The 11,981-nt window shown below is 34.6% G+C and overlaps 2 protein-coding genes across 4 annotated transcripts; one reads left to right on the top strand and one right to left on the bottom strand.

Moving 5' to 3' along the window:
- Nucleotides 1–2,745: 2,745 nt before the first annotated feature.
- Nucleotides 2,746–4,850, top strand: LOC125187045 (auxin-binding protein T85). The gene is made up of 5 exons (XM_048083555.1): nucleotides 2,746–2,906; nucleotides 2,985–3,091; nucleotides 3,329–3,532; nucleotides 4,077–4,144; nucleotides 4,583–4,850. The coding sequence occupies exons 1-5, from the start codon at nucleotides 2,756–2,758 to the stop codon at nucleotides 4,689–4,691; spliced, it is 639 nt and encodes a 212-aa protein (XP_047939512.1). The 5' UTR covers nucleotides 2,746–2,755; the 3' UTR covers nucleotides 4,692–4,850.
- A 3,286-nt stretch (nucleotides 4,851–8,136) lies between these two features.
- On the bottom strand, nucleotides 8,137–11,416 carry LOC125189067. Of its 3 annotated transcripts, none has more exons than XM_048086251.1 (5): nucleotides 11,195–11,416; nucleotides 10,328–10,430; nucleotides 9,582–10,005; nucleotides 8,876–8,944; nucleotides 8,137–8,746 (listed from the first exon to the last, which is right to left on the bottom strand). In XM_048086251.1, the coding sequence occupies exons 1-5, from the start codon at nucleotides 11,282–11,284 to the stop codon at nucleotides 8,245–8,247; spliced, it is 1,188 nt and encodes a 395-aa protein (XP_047942208.1). In that variant the 5' UTR covers nucleotides 11,285–11,416; the 3' UTR covers nucleotides 8,137–8,244. The 3 variants fall into 3 exon arrangements, with proteins under 3 accessions (XP_047942208.1, XP_047942207.1, XP_047942209.1); XM_048086250.1 differs by having other exon boundaries at nucleotides 10,259–10,430; nucleotides 11,195–11,414; XM_048086252.1 differs by lacking the exon at nucleotides 11,195–11,416 and having other exon boundaries at nucleotides 9,582–10,009; nucleotides 10,259–10,400.
- Between the last annotated feature and the right edge of the window lie 565 nt (nucleotides 11,417–11,981).

Raw genomic sequence — 11,981 nt, 5'->3', positions numbered from 1 at the left:
TGCACATTTCTCACAAAACACGTCAAAATACCAAAATGTATAGAATATGCAAATAATGGACATGTAGAGTGATTTTGATAACAAAAACGGACCAAATAATGGCCTTAAAACAGTGCAAAATCCGGGCGTATCAGCCGCCCGCTCCTCTCCGTAGGCGTATGTTAGCGACGACGGAGATAAATAGTCCACCTTGCCGATCGAGATCGTCAATTTAGCTTAATTTGTCATATAATCAGTTTTAATTTTGGATCTAGATGATTTTTGGAATCACCCAAATTCAGAGAGATATCTCGCGCAGATCACCAAACACAAAATGAAGAACACTAATTAAAATATGAATTACCATTCTGCCCTTTCATAATAAATTAATTTAAAAATATTTTTTGTGTGGCAAAATCTGGACCACTCATTTAATAAAAATGAGTGGCTGATATTGCATCTCATTTCTCAATTACTCTAAAAAATCTCAATTGATCATGGACCTATATATATATATATATATATATATATATATATATAATAAAATATAATTTAAACAGTGATAGGGTTCGACTAGTGGTTCAACCGGTCGAATCAATTGAACCGTGAACCAATAGCCTTGCCGGTTCACTCACCGATCCGGTTTTTAAAACATTGCCCGCTATCCATTTTGCCACTCCTAATGTCACCCGTCCCACGACGCATAACATGCGTCACACATCACATGTCTCACATCGTTGCAAGTAAATGTGGAATTTGATACTTACGTCATCTAATTGTCGGTTTTCGGTTCCTTTAAACGACGTTTACCGGACAGAATTTATAGTGTCGTAACAAAATATACAAATCTTTATTTGTCAAAAAATTTATTGTGCGACATTTACTACTACTACTACTGCAGTCTATAACTTAAAAGTTGGTAGACGTATTGTACGGAAGGGATCACCTAATACACTTTATAATACATATCCTAATACACGACTTAAAAATAGACAAGTAGATATCTATTTTAGGAAAAGATCTCTCTTTTAGGAAAAGAAAACCTACTCCCATTATAATATCTCTTCTCCTACAATTTTTCTCACTTTTTTTCTCTCAATATTTTTAATCTAAATTATTATTTTAACTTTTAAATTTTTTTTACCGATACAGTCATTTTTTTACAATTTTTATTTATTTATTACTAAGATTTTTATTTATTCCAAAAGATTTATTTTACACAATTACATAGCTATACTAGGAGGAGTGATCAATTGCTAACTAATTAGCAATCTCAAACTAAGATTAAATTTTAGCCATTAGATTAGAAGATCTAGTGGTTGAAATAATGCCACAGATTATATTTTTAATTAAGAAAATTAATAAATAAAATTAGAAGGTATTAATTCAATTCCCTCTCATTATAATCATCTTAAAACTTTAAATTTACGTAACTCTCTCGATTTAAATTAATTTTTCGCAAAAAATATATCAAACTAAAGATAATTTTATAAGGATTCCAACGAGATCTCAATTGCATATGTTCCGACGACGTTCGGATGATGAAATTTGATATTTTTTATTTTAGCTTTCGTAAATGTTGATAACCATGTAAAAATCTCAATAAAACTATGTAAAAATCTCAATAAATATGTGTTGATATTTTCTTATACTAGTGTTGATATTCTTATGTCATATTGTTGATATTTGTAATACACTATGTTGATATAAAAAAATTCATGAAAATTATCATACGATAACATAATGACGATATTACCCTTTTGTTGATATTTTGTCTATTATTTATTGAGATTTGTAAGATTTAATCTCACCCACTCATATTAAAATTTAAAGGTGGAGATTTGGTCTTGATTTTGAATTAGGGTGCTATAAGCATTAGAATATGACCCGCTATACTAGAATACAAATTTTTGATTTATTAGGATTGTACTCCTATTGCATTTGATTGTTCTAAAATATAAAATGGTATGTAAATTTCTATGGATTGTTTTAAAGTTTTTTTCTTATTCTCTTTTAATATTATCAAACAAATTTTGTAAGCAGTGACTATTATCTCAATATAAAAAAGGATATAATCTTTAATATGATTCCAACATAAAAAATACAGAAATAGCATTACAATTCATGACTTATTGGAGAATTGAAATTTTGCAAAAATTGTTTTTCACTAGAAAGTTTGGAGAACTAAAATTTTACAAATATTGTTTTTCAGTAGAAAGTTCACGGTATTTTGAGTTGTTTTGAGTATATAAAATCTAAATAATAATACAGTTATGTTTTTAGCACAGAAGAATACTCATGCTATCGAAAATTCCCGTTTTCCACAATTTTTTTTTTTTGGAAAGGCTACATTTTTTATAAAAAAAGTTAACACAATTATTTAGATTAAAAATAACAAAGAAATTAAGATATACTCCCTCTGTCCCATTAGAAATGCAACGTTTTCCTTTTTGGGTTGTTCCACTAAAAATGAAACGTTTCCTAAAATGGAAACATCAGTCTCTCTACTTTTCTCTCTCTCTTATTTTACTCTCTCTTCATTAACTCACAAAACAACACTGCATAAAATCTTGTGCTGGAAACTAAATGTTTCCTATTTATTGGGACGGAGGGAGTAGAAAGTAGAGAAGAGAGGATGAATTCTCCATAAAGATAAGCTCCACTTGTCTATTTTTAAGTGGTGTATTAGGATTTGAAGTGAGTACTTAAAGAAAATAATTTATATATTTAAGAGGCGAGATGAAGTGAGTACTATTAAACAATAATTATAATTTCCATGTTTCCTTTAAAATTAAGATCGTGGAGCATAATAAATTTGCAAATTGAAGCCGAAGAATCTCGAAAGATGATGGCTTTTCTTTGGATTCCTTTCTTCATCGCACTTCACTTCTCTAGCACTGTCGAAGCTTCTTCCTGTGCAGTCAATGGTAAGCGCTTCATTTCGTCACACAGATTGCGTGCATCAACTTAATCAATAACTTATAAATGACATCGTTGAATTGCAGGATTTCCGATAGTCCGAAATATAAGTGAAATTCCTCAGTATAACTATGGTAGGCATGGTTTATCTCACATCACCGTTGCCGGTTCTGCATTGCACGGTTTTAAGGAGGTAATTATAGCTCAATTAATTCGTTTTTACGCTTTTGTGCTTTCTCAATTTTGAATTCTATTGAGTAATTATGGTCTTAGTGCTTTGATTGAACTAGGGTTTTTCTAATTCCCAGCTTATTTGAGTTTTATAGTATGATCGCAGTGCTTTGTTTGAATGAGGATTCTTCAGTTTCTAGTTATTTAAAATTTTCACATTTGAAATAGGTGTGCTTTGTTTGAATGATGCCTTTGGCAGATTGAGGTTTGGCTTCAGACATTTGCTCCGGGTGCTCGTACACCGATTCATCGGCATTCATGTGAGGAAATCTTTGTTGTTCTGAAAGGGAGTGGCACATTCTATCTTGCCTCAAATTCACACAAAAATTATCCGGGCAGTCCTCAGGAATTTCCGATTTTCAAGAATAGTACATTTTTTGTCCCTGTCAATGATGCTCATCAGGTATATTGGCTTGTTTGGTTTTCTATTGTCTTGAATATCGCCCTCGTAGATTTAGGTGATGGTTACACATGTTATGCTAAAGCAGCAGTGTGTGTTTTTGGAGTTGTGCATACTATTGTTGTTGGTCTCTGGACAAGGTTTTGCATAGTGGATTTTGTAATTTAACTCGAATTATAGTGGGGGAATATCGAAGAATCGAAGATGTGGGCAATCCTCGATAAAAATATCAGTGTTGGTTTGATTAGCTAGTCAGGGGCGATGAGTTGATGCTGAGAAGATAAATATTTATGAAACCTAATGTGGCTTGGCATCTGATTGGACTAGGAATCTTTCTTTCATGTACAAGATTATTTAACTTGCGATAAAAATATGCATTTGGGGTCTTGACTTTACTGGATGTTGTTCTGTTGCTTTCTCCTTTCCACTGAAAAATTGATTAAAATTTCAATGGCTCTTCAATATCTGACTTTAGTAATGCTGATTGGCCCTTGCCCACTTTGAACAAAATTCCTTCTCGTTTTCTCCCGACTGTGATTATATGCAGGTGTGGAACACGGATGAACACGAGGATTTGCAAGTTCTGGTTGTTATATCTAGACCGCCGGTTAAAGTGTAAGTTACAATGTACCGTGTCTCATTGCCAATAGATAGGACTCACCACTTAGATTTTTGGACTTCTAGAACTCCATCAGTCCATCACGTATGTTCAATTGTCGTTCATACTGTTACTTTATAAAGATATACTTCAAGCATCGGAGTATTAATCTCTGGTTACACTATCATCAAGAAATAATCCATCTTGATCTATTGGGCAGAGCCCTTTTAAAGGTAACTGCCTGTTTCTAAAGTTAGGCATCTGCACAGAAGTGATCTTTCCCCGACTCTTGTTGGGCCTCTATGTGCTCGTTGAGATATTTCTTACGAGGCAATATCAGACAAGCTGTGGGATCCCTTGATGCTCATAATACTCTTATAATGTGGTTATGATGAGATGTTAATCTGCTGCGCCTTGTAGTTTGTGTTTTGACGGTTTATAAATTTTGATTTTAGGTTCATATACGATGATTGGAATATGCCGCACACAGCTACGAGGTTAAAGTTCCCCTACTACTGGGATGAAGCTTGTTATCAAACATCTTCAACGAAAGATGAGCTTTGATCTTCGGTTGTGAGATTTTATTTCTTGAAAGTCTTGAAGTTTTGCCAATTCGAAGCTCCGCATACTGTATATTTCGGTCTTCTGTTGTATCACACGCTGAGTACAGATAGATACTTGCATATGCTTATAGAGCTTACAGTTACTACTGTTACATTCCAATTCTTGTTGATGTTGTTTTGTTTCAAGATATTTAGACAGTTTAATGCAAAAATAAAATTCTTGTACAGGAAATGGGAAACTCGGTCGTAGTTTCTCTGTTACTACAAACTTTCTATATTGACATCACTAATGCACGTCGTGTGTGTAGCATTGAGATAAAAACATCAAATACTTATATGGAAGAAGAGTAAGAGCCAAAAGTGTGGTCCTGAACATATGACGATTTTATGATTCTAGTCCCCGATATTATATTTCAAAATGGGCTGAAATTAGTTGAAAATGGTTCGATCCATTTAAGCATTAGATTATATTTTTTAATTTTTTCAAAAATAAAAATAAAGTAAATACTTTCTCCATCCGTGAATAGGAGTCTCGTTTTTCCATTTTAGTCCGTCTGCGAATAAGAGTCTCGGTTCACTTTTACCATAAATGGTAATATGGTATCACATTCTCCAACTCATTTCACTCACATTTAATTTAAAACATATATATATGCGAGATCCATAGTCCAGTAACTTTTTTTCATCCACCTTTTTTTTTATCTTTTACATTTCTTGAAACCCGTGCCACTAAGAAGTGCCACTAAGAAATGAGACTCTGGCGGAGCGGACGGAGGGAGTAAGATTCATCTATCTATCTCTTCCAAAAAGGCGTTTCTCACAAAATTCCCTAATTCATCTTCTTCCTTCTTCCTCTTTCAGCGACGCAACGAAGAACTATAGGTATTGCAGTGACTCAAGTTCGTCAGGTATGGAGCGTTTGACCTACAACAGAGGGTCCGACGAGAGTGGTGGGTGACGTGACCTCCGATTTCGGTACAAGTCTTGCAACTGCAAGAAACTTGCTTTACTTCGAAATGTCAAAAGTCATGGCAAACCTTAAAGGGGGAAAATCTACATTGTTTGTGAGTGAAAAGAGTGCACTTTTTCAAGTGGTGCGAACCAATCGATCCAATTGAAGAAGCGACGCTGTGGCTTCATCGACGACGCTGGCCGAGACGGAAGGGGATACTTTAGGCTTGATTGTGGCATCGATTGATGAGAATAATCAGGCCATACATAAATTAAGTAGTGTTGTGATGTATGAATTTTGTTTCTTTGTTATCGCAATGCTTGTTTGTATGTTGAAATGCAAGTAATGTATGGATAATGGCATGGACTGGAATCGATGGGAATGCTTTCTTTGAAATGTATGGATTTTGGCAAGAATAAGAACAATTGGAATGCTGTCGTTGAAATGGTGAACAGTGGGAATCAATGGTGAACGATGGAATCGAAGTGTTCTTGAAATAAGAACTTGGTTTTTATCTGAATTTGAAATGCTTTCTTTGAAACGGTGAAAAATGGGAATGCAGTGATTTACAAAAAAATGAACCTATTACTGCATAAATACTTTACAAATCTGCTCCAATTGATCGATCTCAATTTGGAGTCGATGATTGACCTTTTCTTTCTCCTCTCGAACTTCTGTCTTCATTATTGTTGTGGAATGCAATTTGGTTTCCAATTGTTTACTAGAACGTCGGTCGACATAGCCCGATTTTCTAAATTTTTCCATTATCTTCTTAACGTCTGCTTTTGAAAGATTGTTGGAGTTATATATTTCCTAAGGGAACAATTGAAATGGTTGTGATTGTTTTGTTTCATTGCCAATTGGTTTGTGTTATAAATAGTTGTGAAATGAAGACAACAACCATCCATACACAAACATTGCATACCATACTAATCTATCCAGAATGAATTGTAAACCCAAAAATCGGAGAAAACACACACCCCGGAAATCAAAAAGAATAAACTCCACATGTTCGCCAACACACAATCAGGATACACACAACACAATTTGGAAACACTAAATAATCTAGAAGACCCCCAATCAAAATATTCCTACACATGCTTGCGACCACAACGAACAACAAATCTACATGTTTCCCCAAAAAGTGAAACCCTAATCAATATAAAATCGAGGAGACATACAATAATCTAGACAACCCTAATCAATATAAAATCGAGACAACCCTAATCAACAAATCTACATGTTCCCCCAACACGTAATGTCTAAGATCAAAATCGTAAATAGATATATGTTTAGGATCACTTACTCTATATAAAATTAGATAAAATACGTTCTTCCTTGAGAGAAGGCAAACAAAAAAGTTTTGAATTTGATAAAAAAACTGTATAAAAAAGGATATTGACACTAATATCATGTAACTTTAAAAAAGTTGGATTTTTCCCACGAACTTTGAAATAGACAAATAATATCACGAACTTTACCCCGAGTTTGTTATTTTCCACCTAAGAAAAAATTCCAACAAATAATATCATGATACGGATTTTTTTTTTAATTTCTCGATAACAACTTCGAGATTTTCAAGATTTGAGAATAATTTTTCTAGAAGCACACCATCCAAATTTGTTCTTCAATCTATTAATATAGCAAGAATTTTTTCTTTAGTGAGAAATAACAAACTCGGGGTAAAGTTCATGATATTATTTGCCAATTTTAAAGTTCGTGGAAAAATCCAACTTTTTGAAAGTTTCATGATAATAGATGTCAATATCCCTATAAAAAAAGATCTACAAAAGAGTACTCCATTTATAGTTGAAGCTCCGAATCCAAATGACAAGTGCAAAGAGAATGTGTTGTACCCGGCCGAGTGGTTAACTAGATCATACACCACTCGTCCAGGTGATGCTCTCATACTCGCCAGGATGTTACCCGGCCAGGAATAGCTCACCCGGTCCACGTGATGATTCTTCTCGAGGAGGATGGTGGGAAGATGGTGAAAAATTAAATAGAAGAATATCAACAATGCCAATGCTATTTTTGTAAAGCTAGTATGTTGTTTTTTTTGGGATATTGACATCTAATATCACGAAACTTTCAAAAAGTTGAGTTTTTTCCACGAATTTTAAAATTAGCAAATAATATCATGAACTTTATCCCGGGTTTGTTTTTTTCCCACGAATGAAAAAAATCTTCAAATAAACGGATTTTTTTTCATAAGTTCTCAACAACAATTTTGAGAGCTTCAAGTTTTTCAATCTTTGAAGATAGTTTTTCTTGAAGCACACCACCAAAATTGTTCTTCAATCTATTAAAATAACATAAATTTTTTCATTCGTGGGAAAAAACAAACAAGAGGTAAAGTTCGTAATATTATTTGCCAATTTTAAAGTTCGTGGAAAAAACCCAACTCTTTGAAAGTTTCGTGATATTAGATGCCAATATCCCTTTTTTGTTATGGAGCATATAACTCTTATGCAAATAGTTACCGTGACCCGACTACACAAGGAAAGGCTAGCGTTTCTCGATATATATTGTCAAACAATTCAAGTTAGAGCTATTAGTACATCCATAAGTCCATCAAAGCAAAATTCAGAGCCTTTCCTGATCAAGCCAACTGCAGCACTGCAACCGTCATCACTGCTGCTACTCGGAACCAAACATCCTTCAAATTTCTATCCAATTGGTCCATCATTTCCTCTTCGTGAGCACCCAACTTCCCAGAAGATTTGCTGATAGAGATAACCGTGTTCTTCAATCTATTCACAGCTGAAGAAAGCCAAACTAGCCCTAAACCGAATCCGGTGCTCAAAAGTTTTGATGCGCAGAATGGCACCTGGTTGCACAAAACTCTGCAGACAACTCCTAGGACAACAGCAACACCAGTTCCAGCAATGCTGGCAGAAAAACCGGTCAGAAGATCATTGAGCTGAGGACCAGATTTCTTCAACGAGGCGATTGCATTCCTGCCCTGCTGCTTCCTGTTGACAATTATGGAGAGCAGACTTTCACACGCGTAAAGGTAGCTGTTGGATGGGATGTCTCTCTCCTTCATCGTTTTGGGACTGGCCTTCCTCTTCTGTGAGGTCTTCACCTTCTCTTTTACATGACTGACCAAACAAGACAAAAGCTTTCATACACGAATTGTAATATGAATGCTGCTGTTTTGTCGTTCGTTTATATTCATAAAATATAACGTCCTTGAACAAACACAAATTCAGATAAAAGCATGTTCTTACCTATTGAGAGGTTCAACTTTCTCTGTTGCAAGCTTTGATGGATCCATATTAGAACGCCCTCTTCTCCGCCTAGCAGAAAAATTGAATGCAAGAATTAAGGAAAATTTTTCTACATATATTATATTAGAATCCACAAGGATGATAGACGATAAAATATTATATGCTCAAATATAGTAAAAGTAAAACATGCACTTCAAAATCCCAAATACAGTCTATCTTGAATGACAGCTGCAGAACTCTAGACACCGCCGTGGTTGGTGTTAAATTCTCACCTTAGGGTTAAAATCATTTGGGAAATAGCACATGAAAACCAATAAAAGAAATGATGTGATTCAACCTGCAATGCCCATCGAGATTCACCATTCACTTGCTATTTTTCCAAAACAAAAAGGTTCCAATAACCAACTCATTACAAGATATAGAGAACAAAGGTCTAAATCTTTTAAGATATCAAGTTAGTTAGCACGTTGTTCGAAATCACTAGGGAAGGCACAAAAATAAGGAATTCAAAAGTCATAGTCCGATTAACTCAAAGTTGTCTTCCTCCAGAATTTAAGTTTCGTACTTCAAGGCATTGATCGGTATTTAACTATTTATACAAATTATGCTTCAACTTTTCCTAACGACCTAACCTTCAGACCAGCCCAATAAAATGTATGTGCAACCACAAAGTTACGCAGGGCCAAGTAAAGAAATGAGAGGGTACCATTCAAAATAAGGGACTAGCATTGCTCTTCGTCTGGACGTAACTGTGTTCTTCGAGAAATGAAGGTCAGAAATGATAGGAACCATATGAGTCATATCATCTCCCATATGCTGCAACATATGCTCTCTACAACTGCTCCTGTCTCCAACTATATTCAATTTTGGTTCATTCATGTATAGTTCTCTTGCTGGGTAAACAAGAGACTCGGCAGCACAAATACACCGTTCGCCACAAGATGTCAATGGTTGCTGAGCTGAATCAGTTATAAGGTTTCGAGGCCCCATCATATCATAGAGCATAGACAGCTCTAGTAAACCATTCTCTACTTTAATTGACCCCGATGCAAGTAACTCCAATATTTTCTCATGTCTTGTGCATTGTTCAGCAATTCCGAAGCCCAATAGTAGTGACTCTAGATGAACATCTGCCTTCGAAATAGAGCAATTCAGTACTACTAATATGTCCCAACTATTGATTCAACAAACTAATAGATGAACCGTATTCTATTAATATTCTGACGGAACAATGAAGCATGCTAAGTAATAGTATATTGGATAAAAAATGAATGTAAGGCTTAAGGAGAGATGGGTTGATTATTTTATGAACTTTAAGATTGTATGTGTGGGTAAAATCTGGCTATTCATGCATTGAAAGTAGAGAATCAGAGAGCCGCGAACCTTGAACATCAATGACTGTTGAGCTTACAGAGTTTTTCAAAACTAAGTCGTTACAGTCTAATAGTCCACCTGAGAATTTCAATTCATCCTTCTGCTGCAGGCATAAATTGAAGGACTTAGAATTTACAAGATCTTGATTTGGACTGCGATATTGGAGAAAACGGTGCAACTCCTGAAACAAGAAGGTAAAAGGGATCTGTCAAAAGTTCCCTGTCTTTGGAGACAACGCAAGGAATCAGAAAAAAATATTCACTTCACCTATTCGGTAGTGTATTGCTATATGTTGTGTACATGGAAATTATGTAATATAACGAATCATGCCATCTTCCAATATAGAAATGACTTAAAATAGAGAACTGAAAAGTATTACTAGAGTTTACACCTAATGAAAATTAACAACAAGAACCAAAATATACGGTATGCCTAGCAAGATTGTTTTGTTTTCACTTTTGCAGGTTAGGGAAGCCAGGTCGAACCAGGAAACGAGCCGACTATACAAATGATCATCACTGGTATGAATATGAAAGCTCAACCCTTAGCAAGTCAAAACATAGTCGCCCAATTCATTCAAACAAATGTAATTGCATGATGATCATTAGTAGTCATTGTTCATTTATCTTGAAGCTTAATTATTGGATCAAAACCAAATACAATATCAGTTTCAGTCCTTTCTATAATCTTCCGAATCGAAGAATCCCACCAATCACTTATAAGCTGATTCACCGTTCAAACTCAAAACCTTCCTCTCAAACTGAAATTCAACAAAGCCCCCATCATTTTAGATACACTAAATACACAAAAAAATGATCTTTACTACATCAAATTCATGGAATTCATGCAATTTCATTTCTTTCTAGCTCAAAACACAGAAAAAAGCCTAAATTATGGATTGAAAGTAATAAAGTAGTGAAAATAGTAAATGGAAATTGAGTATACCTTTGGCAGCCTGGTGGAAGGATGTTCAGGATTGAAAACAGCCCCCATTCCAGGAGGGCAACTGTGTGAAGCCATCAAGCCCAAATCCATCTCTTCTTTGATTTCAATACTCAGAATTTTGTTTCTCCATTTTTCTTCAAAGGGTCAAATTCCCAAATATCTGTTCGTCACCAAGAAAATCAAGGAACTTAGAGAAAGAGTTACTTTGATGTGATTTCTAGTTTCAATTTCATGTGGCTGCAATTCGTCGATATTCAGATTTTGTCGTTACCCTGGTTCTGGAATCTTCTAACTGTTGCCATATTTATGAAATCTTTAATTTTGATTATTACCAAATCAATTTCTTGGAAGATATGGAATTTTGAGTAAACTTATTTGGTGTATTAAATTAAGAAAAAAAAAAGTACTTCACCCGTCCCAGTTTTATAGTCACATTTTAGTATAAAAGTCCGTCCCACATTTAGAGTCACATTTAGAATTTTTCATATATGAAAATAAAATTTTACACCATTATTCACTAAAATTACACCCAAATGCCATTATCTAAATTAAAATAAACCAAAACAAAAATAACAAAACCAAAAAGTCAAAAGGGACCCACCTTCAACCAACTTACTTCATTTATTACACACTCCATCATCTCACTTCATTTATTACACACTCCACCATCTCACTTCATTTATTACATACTCCACCTCTCACTTCATTAATTATACATTCCACCAATCTTAAAACCCGTGCCATAACTAAATGTGACTATAAATGTGGGACGGAGGGAGTAATTACC

Source organism: Salvia hispanica, chromosome 5, assembly GCF_023119035.1.
Source record: "Salvia hispanica cultivar TCC Black 2014 chromosome 5, UniMelb_Shisp_WGS_1.0, whole genome shotgun sequence".
In the NCBI taxonomy this organism is placed as follows: domain Eukaryota; kingdom Viridiplantae; phylum Streptophyta; class Magnoliopsida; order Lamiales; family Lamiaceae; genus Salvia; species Salvia hispanica.
Note: the sequence above shows the minus strand (reverse complement) of the source record. Positions and strands in the feature narration are given on the sequence as shown.